This window comes from Liolophura sinensis, chromosome 3, assembly GCF_032854445.1.
Source record: "Liolophura sinensis isolate JHLJ2023 chromosome 3, CUHK_Ljap_v2, whole genome shotgun sequence".
NCBI lineage: Eukaryota > Metazoa > Mollusca > Polyplacophora > Chitonida > Chitonidae > Liolophura > Liolophura sinensis.
Window position 1 is genome coordinate 11258131 of NC_088297.1, and position 12291 is coordinate 11270421.

Below are 12291 nucleotides of genomic sequence, written 5' to 3' on the forward strand. Positions count from 1 at the left end.
TGTGTATAAATAATTCGGTGTTTTGGAATTTGAGATTCCTACAGTGTGTGTGTAATTCAGATTCAGGGTGATCACCAGCTTTGTCTTTACGTGGTCTTAATGTACATGTATACTGAATTAAACAAGCTTCGTTTTTACCTTTATATTTTAGCCTTTATGATGTATTTCAGTTTTTTAAGGAGAGGTCATCACGATAAGTCAAGTCGTGTTACAGCGTAAACCTTGTGTATGGTTAAAGCTTGTGCATTTATTGCATCTTAGGTGAGATTGGTTTTTTCTTTTGTCATCTTTTATGGGTATATATTTCTTAGTGGACCTTATTTCTGAATTTTTAATAAGTCGTATATGTTCATATTTCATAGTTTTATTAACTATATTTATTAATATAGTTAATATAGCTATAATAAATTATTGTTTATTAAACATATTTGCATTGTTTTAATGAAATACTTCAACTATTGCACAGTTAATGGAAACAGCTGTTTTTAATGAGTAAAATCTATGCGGTGACATCCATATTTTTATTATTGTCACTGAAAATGTGAATAAATGGTGTAATGACCGTCCTGATGTTATGAATTATGAATTATTAAATTATGAATATAAATGTTGTTTTAATTGATTAAATACGACAGATACACATAACTGTATGTTGCATCAAATCAGCGATGAATGTGAATTTTAAGCATATAATTGAGTTTTTTGCAAGACAGTATGCAAATGATGCATACAGTGTATATGGGTTGGAAGGACTGCTTACTTTCATGCGTGAAACGTCTTTTGTTAGAATCATGAATAGGAAAGCTTGTACAAATAATGAAAAAGAGAAACAGAATAACGACAGGGGTAACCTAAATAAAGCTGGTCTATTGAATTGTTAAAGACCATCAAGTTTTCATCATTATTGTTAAACGATTATTGGATTGGTCACACAAGGTATGAATTAGGAACATATCAGGGTTTTTCTTCAATTTAACATCGCACCTGTATTGCTCGGCATCTGCTATTTCGTAATCAATGAAATCAGTTTGCAGTATCGTGATTTTTTTTATATTTTAAATCAGATCATTGACAGTTCCGAATTGCGAGGACGCAATACAATCGTAGAAAACGAAGCACTGGCTGGGAGGAATATGATATTGAACACGTGATATTACGCGTTGAGTCGAGTAGAGTTGAAACATCTTCAGTATTTTTGTTGTGCGTGGAGAAAATAAAATTGATGTGGATGTCCTGTAGGTTTGTTTCCGAAAACAAGGGTGATAAAGAAAAGATAATCAGTTGTTTGTGTATGTATTAGAACTTGACTTTGGCGTCAAACTTAACGCAGGGGTTTTCTCCTGACTATATTAAGACGTGTTCATTGTTGCTATGTTTGCGTTGCCGGTCCATGCAGTAAAATGGCTTCGCATCCGGCCATTACTGGTAAGAGCCTTATACCTTGGTAGTTGTGTATTTGCCACATTGTTGTGATATGTCACAACTACCTGTAGATCGTATTGTATAAATAAACCCCAGTATGATTCAACTGGAGCAATCCAAAAAGGCTGGCTGTTTTATTTTTAATATGGTATGTACATGTAAGTAAATATGCATGCTCTTGGTGGCTGTTATGTATGACGACACCGCTTCTTTGGTCTAACGGTTACGGTGTCCGCCTGGAAGACGAGATTAAAACTCCTTGGTAGATGGTAGTTGTTGCTGCCTCGCCTGAAGCTCAACACTAAGGGGTTGGAACAGGGGAATGAGACTGGTTGTCCCGGTGCCAGTATAATGTGTCTTCCACATGATACTTGAGTAGTGGCAGCAGTTTGGTGGCATGGACTGGTCCTACTGATGACACAGTATATGTACACACAATTAATGACTCCTCGTCGTCATGTGACTGAAAAAATGCGATTTTGTTAAAACCTCAAGCATATAGTCCGCTTCGGGACCGGTAGATCCAGGATCAATCCTTGATCGAGTCACACCTAAGACTTTAAAAGAGGAAGTTGTAACTTCCTCGTTTGGCGTTCAGCATGAAGGGGAGAGTGCAACGACTTGTTGGCCCGTATCAGTATAATGACTCGGGCGGGGCATTATACTGCTGTTGTATACTGCTGTGTACCCAAGGAAGTGCAGTATCCTTTACTCCAAAAATTTGCGTGTGCAATGATGCCGTCACAGATGAGCAATGCACTAGGGTGCTTTCCATTGGCCGATCTGACAAGCACGGGTGGCAAATTTAGTGGGCACCCAATGTTCCGGAAGTCGCATGAGTTAATATGCTACCACACACGCCACCGACTCCACAGACGTCAGACTGTCATGCAAAGGCCTCCTCTGGTGGCTAGTGGAACGACATGTCAGTGGTCGTGAGAATCTTGGTAAAGCAGAAAGTCTCATGCTTGCTGGGTTATTTCTAGTACATTGAAATTGGCTGTGTGGATACCTTTTTGCTTAACATGGCATATAGAACAGATGGGGATATATCATGCAGTCACTGGTCAGTTTGCTGTCCAAATACACAGTAATGTGTGTTTATGGGATGGGGGGGTAACCTTCGTGTCACTTGCATGAAGTTCACGTTTCTCATAGCTCTGTACATGTGGCTCTCCTGTCGTAATCGGGAAGGTTCATCAGCAACCTGCGGGTGGTCGTGGGTTTTCCCCGGGCTCTTTCTGGTTTCCTCCCACCATAATGCTGGCCGCCGTCGTATAAATGAAACATTCTTCAGTACGGCGTAAAACATCAATCGCATGAATGGATTTAAAAAAAAAGCTTTAAGGTAACAAACGTGAACCGATATCTATGATATGCATACATATCTGCTGTATTCCACTTATCTTTTTTGACTGATTCAATCGATAGACAAGGCTCGTATAGCCGTTTTCGCGGTCTAAGTAGCTTTCGTTCAAGGCCACTTGTATGGTCACTCATCAGTACTGCGTACAATATCTGTACGTTACTTTTGAGAAAGTCTGTCCGATTGCCCCAGGTTGGTTGTTTACCTGGGGCACTCCCCTTTCCTCCACTGATTAAAATCACCACCATCGTACATGTAGGTACTGTAAGTGAACACTTTTTGATTAAAGCGTCAAACAACTTTGAAATAAGACGTGTTGTCGTACATGTACCTGGCGAGTTGATTACCGGGGCTCAACATGGATTCTTCTAACGTTAAACCACGAGGCCAGTTAATAGTATCCTGAATTATTTCTTATATTCACACACAAAAACAAAACAATGTCATAAAAGTGGACGAGCAGAGGAGGTTTGAACACTTTATCACAAAAATATACATTGAAATAGGCCTATATATGATATTAAAAATAAAACATTTGAATTAAAGAAACTATGCGATTTTTTAAATCGTTTTAAAATGTATACATATAAAATAACCTTTACGACAGGATCATTGCGTGATTTAGATATATTATCAAATATTACACATTGTACCCCATGACCTTTCGCCCCAACTTGATCTTGGAACACACGTAGCCTACATATAGACATAAAGCGTGCAAGTAGGTTAGCAGGGACCACGAATACACCAAGTGTACACATAACAGAACAAATGTGTACCGGTATATTCAGCAATTCAGAGACAACGTTTTGAAGTACGACGAAAAACCCCAAGCATACACACATACACACATGCATACACACACACATACATACATACATACATACATACATACATACATACATACATACATACATACATACAACGTATTAAAGTTTTCACCGATATTAACAGCAGTGGCAACAGAAGATTTGAAAAAAAGAAAAACATAAACATCATACAACAGCACTTTTATATATTTTTAAGGGTTTGGGTTAACGGTACCCAAAGCGAAGACATTTCATTGTCACGGTCATGTTTCATAAGCACAGGAGGTAAACACCTGCAGATGAAATCCCGAAATTCTACACACGCGGATTAAGAATCAGTAGTACAATAGGTAAACACCTAAACCCAAGTATTCCAAAGTTCTACCCACGTACATTAAAATCCGGTAACACAGAGTGAAAAAAAAAACAATGTAAACACCTAAGCACGAACATCTCAATAGTCTACACGCACGCACAGAAAAGTAATGTAACATGGATCAAATGGTAAACAGATAAGCACGTCATCCCAACGTTCAATACGCACGCACCGACCCCGATGGCTCAGCTGGTAGAGCGTCCGCTTCAGAGGCGGTAGACCCAGAGCACATCCTGTGAGTGAGTGCTTGGGGTTTAACGTCGTACTTACCAATTTATCAGTCACATGACGACGATCCTTAAAAGAGGGAGTTGTAGCTTCCTCGCTTGGTGTTCAGCAATGAGGGGATAATGTAACAACTGGCTGACCTGCATCTCAGAGTAATGGCTCAGGCGGGCGACTTGCCTTCGGTTAGTCGTCTCAAGTGAAGCAGCACGAGACAAAAGAGCGGTGGAAATCCGTCCTTCAACAACGAGGCACATTACACGTACATGCGCTCTAAGCACTCCTTCGTCGTCATGTGACTGAAAAATTGTTAAGTACAACGTTAAACCCTAAGCGCTCACTCACCCTATACTCACGCGGGCACGCGGAATCAGCAGAGTCTTCATGAGTGGATAAAAAAATTGATAGGGACAATTAAAAGACTATAGCTTTTTGAAGTATAAACACGCACGTTTTACACCATGACATGTATAATAAAAATATTGGCATAAATGATATAAGTAACTTTCACTTTAAACAAACTTTAAGTAGGTAAACTTAAAATCGTTCGTTTGGGAAGCGTTGTGCACACTCCCCCTAAAAACATATAATGGCCATTATACACCTGGGATTTCGCCACGTATGAAAGCACAACAGCAATCGACACAAGTCAGATCACTGTTTTCACCCATGGATTACACAATGCACTATGTTAAAATTAATTATAAATGTGAAGAAATACTTTGAAATAACGTTACTGTAAAACAAATGAAGACACATTTTGTTTAGCGGCACCCTCTAAGAGGAAACCAGGAGACACGAACATGGTCAAATTTTCACGGCTCTAAGAAAAGTTCACCGTAAAGTGTCAATATCCGTTTGTAACAAATACTCTAAGAAATTTGTTTATATTAACAGAATGTCTGATTACCGTTAGACTTTATTTTGTTATCGCAGCTGATTATTCTGTTAAATATATAGAACATACATAATAACAATATGCTCTAGCATCACTCAGACAACAGACTTATTTTTTTCGGTAGGCAGGTGAAACCTGTTCGTTTTGATCATTTGGACATCATATACATACATATACACAGAGCTCCTTTAATCTACCTATTAGATTAAAGGATAAAACATAAAAATGACACAAAATAATGTTTGCATTATTTGCATTATTTTTATAATGTTCGTATAATGGAAGTTAACATACTAGTATTTATACATAATATGATGGGATGCCTGTCAAATAAATTTAATTGAATGTAATTTTTTTTTGTACAAACACATGCGTTACATCTGACAATTATCACAATATTTATGAATATATGAAACATATAAATATACAATTACCACCCTCCTATATCGCATTCGTTAGAAGAAAAAGCACATATTTACACCTATTCATACAAAGGAGTTTGACTTCCCTTATACTAAGAGATGGCCCTAGGTATACGCAGAGCAAAAAATATTTCAAATGTTCTTCTCTCGTTTTCTTGGGTATGAAAATATTAGGGTTTCATTAGTTTTTTGGCAAAACCGTGTGTAGTCAAACTAAGACAATTTGTCCACGAATAATCACAGAACATCGAAGAGCTTGAATATGTAGGCCTACCAAGTCTGTCATTGCTATGAATGACGGCTGTTTTTCTGTATACGCCTAGCTTACATTCAATTGTTAATTATCCTATATTTTATCGTTTTTGACACTCACATTGTTGCGCTGTCAGTGTGCTTTAAAGAAAATACTTGTCAACATTGAACAGACCGTTATCTGAAATATCTGGTATATTTGCATTTAATCACGTGGTTTTCTTATAAAGAGTACCAGTAGTACCCATGTTGATAATATCAGATGATGTATTTTGTGGCCATCAAATGAACATTAAATAAAAAGAAAAACGAGTGAATATTACCTCTTCACAAAAACAAGATTTTCATAATTATTTAAGTAAACATGAGCAAATTCAAGACTTTCTGGCACTTAACGTTGTCTTTAAAAGAATCGCCAATATAAAAAGATGGTGTGTGAAAACGGCTGACCTGCAGAACGAATCGGAACGAGTTGCTCATCACAGCTGAGTAGTCCACGTTAAATCTTTTTCCTTGTCCAAAATTTAAAAAACTATACTTAAACTGTCATGTCCGTTAACAAAAACGGTACATATAGCTTCAGGTATGCTAGTATATGTTGCTTTAGTGGTCTTTCTGGTGATTACCACTCCCAACTTGTCTTTCCCTGTGAAAAGTCTTGTATAAGCCGTTAATGTCCGCGGATGCATCCATGACGCTCCCGTCACGTTAACTAATTTCCCGTATCTGTCGGTCTATCCATTCCCTGTATTCCGCCACTCGGGTGAAGGCGCTGGGTCGGACTAGCCCAGTGCTAGGGTCAGGAGCACACATCTGCGCGCCGAAACTGACCACACCGTCGACGCGCCAGAGTCCATCGGGGCTCAGGCACATGAGAGGTCCACCACTGTCTCCCTGTTGACAAAAAATATGCACAAGTTTGCGTTCTATATGTTGAATTGAAATACCAATGGAAGCTCATGGTTTCAGACACCTTTTTAAATTTTCCATAAGTGATAATGTTAACCTTTAGTGCTGAAGCTCAGTCATAAACACTATGTGACCCAAAAGCTTGGGTGCATACGGCTGTGAGAAGGTAGCCCTAAAAACCTTGACAAAAGTTGACCGTCAAAATCTGAACCTTTCTATTCCAACAGCTGGAAGGGGTGCCTAACAACGCCAACCGGACGTCACCCCCAGTTTCATAGCCACATGTCGCCTTTTATTCTCTCGTTCAGAATTTCAAACTTTCATCTTTAAATCTAATACCTTCCAAAGGTTTAGACAATTTTCATCAGTTTAATAGCTGGCATGTATGCATGTACACAAAAAAAATGGCCGGCTGTCAGCAAAAAAATCTTTATACTCTAAAATACTCAGAATTACATTCGTGCTAATATATGTAGCGTACTGATTCATTATGGCGGGTTATATAACGAGATTGAAATCGCAGTAAAAAGACAGTTTTCTGCTGTGACGTTGCACTCCTTGTGTAACACGTCACTGTTTTATGAGCACACAGGCACTGAAAAGTGTGACGTACTAGAGGAAAGGCCAAAAGAGTACACAGCCCTTCTGTTCAGAGCGAAAGCGAATTTTTCGACCCATCCTGGAAAAGAAGTCCTCAATGGCCCTTTACTCTCCAGTGACTAGCGTCTTTCCCATTATTTGTTGATACTTATATTCACGCCTTGAATCGATCCCAAAGACTTATATAACTTACCACTCCACTTTGCTATAACCTACCTGCTCAAACATTAGCTACTAATGACTGACTGATTAATGCTACCATCAAGGATTTTTTAAACTCCATTTGATAAAAATTACGCTCATCATCTTGCCTATCAGATATTTGACAGTGGCAGGTTTCATGAAGCGTACTTGGTGTTAAGTTGCGCTTAGCTAAGTGCACTTTATATCTCTACAACATGCGTTGTAATAGTAGTAAAGGTAAACTTAGCTAGGTGAGCTCCATGAAATTGGCTCCAGGTTTCCATAACACTACTAAAATGTCAAGCAATGCTTGCAGATGTTAGACTTAAGGTATCATGCGAAAAAAAAATGTCAGACCTAAAGGTGACAGCTGTCCACAGAGACAGTGTCAAGTATCTGATCGCCGTTACAGTAGTATAAACCTCTTGAATATGAGATTTAAATACCAAAGTCAAATAAATAAATAAACATCAGACTTGTACGTGACAGTTGTTCACAGAGTCCGGTCAAATGTCTGATCGCCGTCACATAGGAGATTTAAACACCAAAAAATCAAATAAATAAATACGTAAATGTCAGACTTACGTGACAGCTGCCTACAGAGTTCGTACCAAAGCCAGCACAGATCATACTGTGAGTTGAGTTGAATGCGTCGCTCCATACCTGTCGACAGTCGCTGTCATTCACTAGACGTACCCTAGCGTGGTGAAGGTCAAGGGTACGGGAATCTGAAACAAAAGGTCAGGCCAATTGCTAGGTCAGGTGTTTTAGTATTCCGGAAGCTTAAAAGAAAGGACAACAAATAATCCAACGAGAGTTATTTAGGAACAGTCTGATTGGGTAAATTTGATAACATGGAGGCGCCTTCTACTGTCTCAAAATGCACGATTTTGCTCACTTTGAACTGTGATACATCGGTTGTACATTTATGCTCATTTGTAAGAGCTGGAGAGCTTGTTGGTATATGTGTGTATTCGTACTTCATGCGCGCTTTTTGGCGATCTCATAAGCCATACAATTCAAACGCGTTTAAAAGTACTAAGTACTTATAGTTTAGGTGATATACAGCATATACAGAGCATTCATAGTGCTTTAACTTTGTGAGCCATTCTGTCGCTTTCATTGGCTGCGGTCGCCGAAAGAATCGAAGATAGGCTACAACGCCGAGAGGATTGAAGCTATGTACTGAAACAGCAATAAAATTGAAGGTAAGAGATAAAAACACCGAAAAAAGAGGGTATCCGCCAAAAACGACGAGAGAAAAGGAAATATGGGTTACTACCATAGAATTGAAGAGATCCGTTAGGAACGCTAAAAGAATTGAAGGTATGTAATAAAAATGACGAGAGAATTTGATGTTTGCGCTAATATCGCTAAAGAATTGAAGGTAGAGTGTGTAAGCTTAAAAAGGTGAGGAAAATTGAAGGTATATGCACTAAAAACAATGAGAAAATTGGAAGGATGCAAACAAGAACGCCAAAAGAATGGAGAGTATGCGCTATGAACGCACACAGAATGTCAGGTATGCGCTAAGAACGTCGATAGAATGGCAGGTATACGGTAAAGGCGACGAGAGATTTGGGAAATATATGGTAAAACGACCACAGAGATGAAGTGAATGCGTTGAAAACGCTGAAAAAGTTGAAGGTGTGATATCAAAATGACGAGAGACTTTCATGTTTTCGCTAGCATCACCGAAAGAATAGAAGGTACGGTGTGTTCGCTGAAAATGACAAGAAAACTTAAAACACTAAAAACGACGAGAAAAATTGGAAGAACGCATGATAAGAACGTCGAAAGAATGGGGAATATGCGCTAAGAAGGTCAACAGAAAGTCAGCTTTGAACTAAAAAGGTCGAGAAAATGGCAGGTATGCGCTAAGAACGCCGACAGAATGTCAGGTATGGGTTAAGAACGCCGACAAAATGTCACCTATGTGCTAACGTCGACAGAATGGTAGGTATGCGTTAAGGACGACGAGAGAATAGAAGGTTTGCACTAAAGATGACAAGAACATTGGAAGTATACGTCACAAGCGCCACGAGAATTTGAAATGTGCTCTTGGAACGACAAGGAAACTGAAGGTATGAGATAAGAACGCCGAGTGAGTGACGGTTTGCGCTAATTCAGTTATAACCCCATTGCTCACTACGCCATTGATGTACTTGCCTGGTTGTCCCGGGATTGACATTCCCCATCCGGCCACGAGACACACCGTATTGATCGGAAGGGAACTTCCGTAGTCTGCCAGACAAATCGGCCTGACGTCAGGGCCCGTGAAGTACAAGGGTTGTAGAAGTTTAATAAGAGCGATATCGTCGTCAGGTAGTTGCCTTCTGTCGAGGTCAACGAAGTACCCTTCGTGGCGGATTACCCGCTCCACCCGCCGGATGACTGAGCGGCTGCTGTGAGAGGTGGGACGTGTAGACCCTATGATGACAGTGTAATAACTGGCCACTTTGGGGAACGGCAATCTGTACGATAAAGACAATGGCTCAGATGATACATTGCCTGTTAATGATTAGTATGCAATGTCTATGTTAGATAAAAGACGATGCACATGTACTATATCCAGAAAATAGGGATCAGAATTTTTTTTGAATCAAGTTTTTTTAGAATGTTTTCAACCGACTTTCGGTTGAGTACATTTTATTATACTGTGGACTTTTCTTACCGTTTGGTTCCCGTTGATGTCACATCATGATTTTGCCACAGCACCTATAGGCTACTAGCCATAATTTTCTGAATACATATAGAACTACTAAATATCGTTGAAATAAAGTATTTCAAGCAAAAAAACTATATATGTGACGTCAATGATCATCGTCGGCTGGTTCAGACTGTTACAGCGCTTGGTCACTACGACTGTGAAGTCCTTTACCAAAGCGATCGTGTGTTCGAACCCAGTCATCGCAACTTTGATCGAGGTTTTCAGTCAGGAGGTGTGTCAGGTATACTTTTTTCACTTTTAGTCGGGTACATTTCTTTTGTGTGCGACCTTAACAGATTTGCTTTCAGAGTAATTCTGGAATATTTTCTATTAATGTAGCGGATTATTCTATCAATTCAACAGAATTGTACTGCTACTATAAACAGGATCTCATGCTGAATATGACACGGTATTGTATGTTAACATCATACAGTCTAGCATCACTCAGAATTACTCTTGAAAGTAACAGAATATTTTTTGAGTGTACGAATTCTGACCTTGTATCTTGGACACAGTGCGCCGCTGTGAGGACATAGTTCCGGTTGATAACAACTGCCCCACACAGATGACTGCCTAGGTATCGTATCTCGGCCATCCAGGGCCACTCCCCAGCGTCAGACTTCTCACCGCCGATGATGAGTGGGGCCCCTGGTGGCGGGGACGGGCGAACACCACAGGCTAGGACAAACAGGTGCATAAATATAGCACACGTAGTGTCATAATGAGAGTCGCAGTCTAAATTCACTGAGGATGAACTAAAAGCACGCATCAAGGACTGCTGAAAAAAAATTACCCTTAAGGAGATTCGGAACTCAATCAGTTCATGGAAGAACTTTTTCGCGCCGTCTACCGAGAAGATGGAGGGCCAAGTGATCACCTTTTCAAGTAAAACAAGGTAGAGCATCATTTTGAAATGTCCGGAACATGCGTTTTTGACTCTATTTTGATTTTGGTCCGATGAACAGAAATCTTAAAGGATGATATTGAAATTTGGTGTGTATACTTAGGACATAATGGTTTTTCAGCGTGTAAATTTTTAGAAGTTGACGAAAGATGGTGTCGGAGATACTGAGTGTCAACGTACGGCTCAATTTTTATGCCCACCCGATATATATTATGCAGTGATTGTACGTCAGTCATATGACGACGACCATTCATCAGCCCCAGGGATCGTGAAGAGATCCTAGACTTTAGTCAAAACTCCAATCATAAAATTTGGTATGTTCATTTTCATTATTTTAGCTGAAATTTGCTCTATAAAAACTTACCCAGAATTTACTATGTCAAGCAAAACTCTGACGTAAGAAACAATAATTTTAAAGTGATTTGAAATTTTTACTTAAGCCTAAGTTCGCTTTGTGATCCAGGGGCTAGGTGTGCGTACATATATACTGTGTTTTCTTGTGGCAGAAACCATGCCACTAAAGTGCTGTCTCAAGTGAAGTATTATCCCAAAGACACCAGGCATGACACCCCACACTTTCACATTATATTGACACACCAGACCAATCAGTCCTGTTTCCTTGTGCTAAGCCCCCACTGTTGAGCTCCAAGTGAGGCAGCGACAAGTGCAGTACCATGTTAAAGTCTTTTGTATGACCCGACCCGGGCTTGATCCTGGGTCTTCCGACTTCGAGGCAGTTGGTCTAACCACTAGGCCACCGAAGCGGTTTTCTAGCCCTTTTCTCACACTGATATAAAAAGAGCCACTCCATACAACCTGCATTAAACGGGCTATTATTGGGGACGGGCTATTATTGGGGACTTCATCACAATGAGTAAAGCAGACAAAAAGTATTTGTATAGGGTAGGCAGATTTGAGAGAAGCAATATTGGCCATTTCTCGTGATATGTAATATATCTTGGCTTAAAATAAATTCTGTTAACTTTCAACACAAAGTCTTAACTTTCAACACAAATAAAATATTTGTTCTATATTTATCAGAATAATCTGCTGCTAGATAACAGAATAAATTCTAGCATCACTCTGACAACAAAATTTCCGTTAAATTTAATGGACTGCTTTTTGAGTGTTTCCTTGAAGTTTCTTAAGGATGCTGGAATATATTGACTTAAAGGCCTTTTTTGTTCACTACAGTACCCATACACAATGATTGGC

At 39.4% G+C, this 12291-nt stretch overlaps 1 protein-coding gene across 1 annotated transcript in view; it reads right to left on the bottom strand.

Annotated features, from left to right (window-relative positions):
* Positions 1-3688: 3688 nt before the first annotated feature.
* The window catches only part of LOC135463349 (uncharacterized), a 34764-nt gene continuing 26161 nt past the window's right edge, over positions 3689-12291 (bottom strand). The window contains exons 24-27 of the mRNA XM_064740609.1: positions 10670-11110; positions 9632-9936; positions 8048-8190; positions 3689-6664 (exon numbers count right to left, since the gene is read on the bottom strand). Coding sequence (XP_064596679.1) covers positions 6479-6664; positions 8048-8190; positions 9632-9936; positions 10670-11110 — 1075 coding nt within the window. The 3' untranslated portion in view covers positions 3689-6478. The remainder of the gene's footprint in view (positions 6665-8047; positions 8191-9631; positions 9937-10669; positions 11111-12291) is intronic.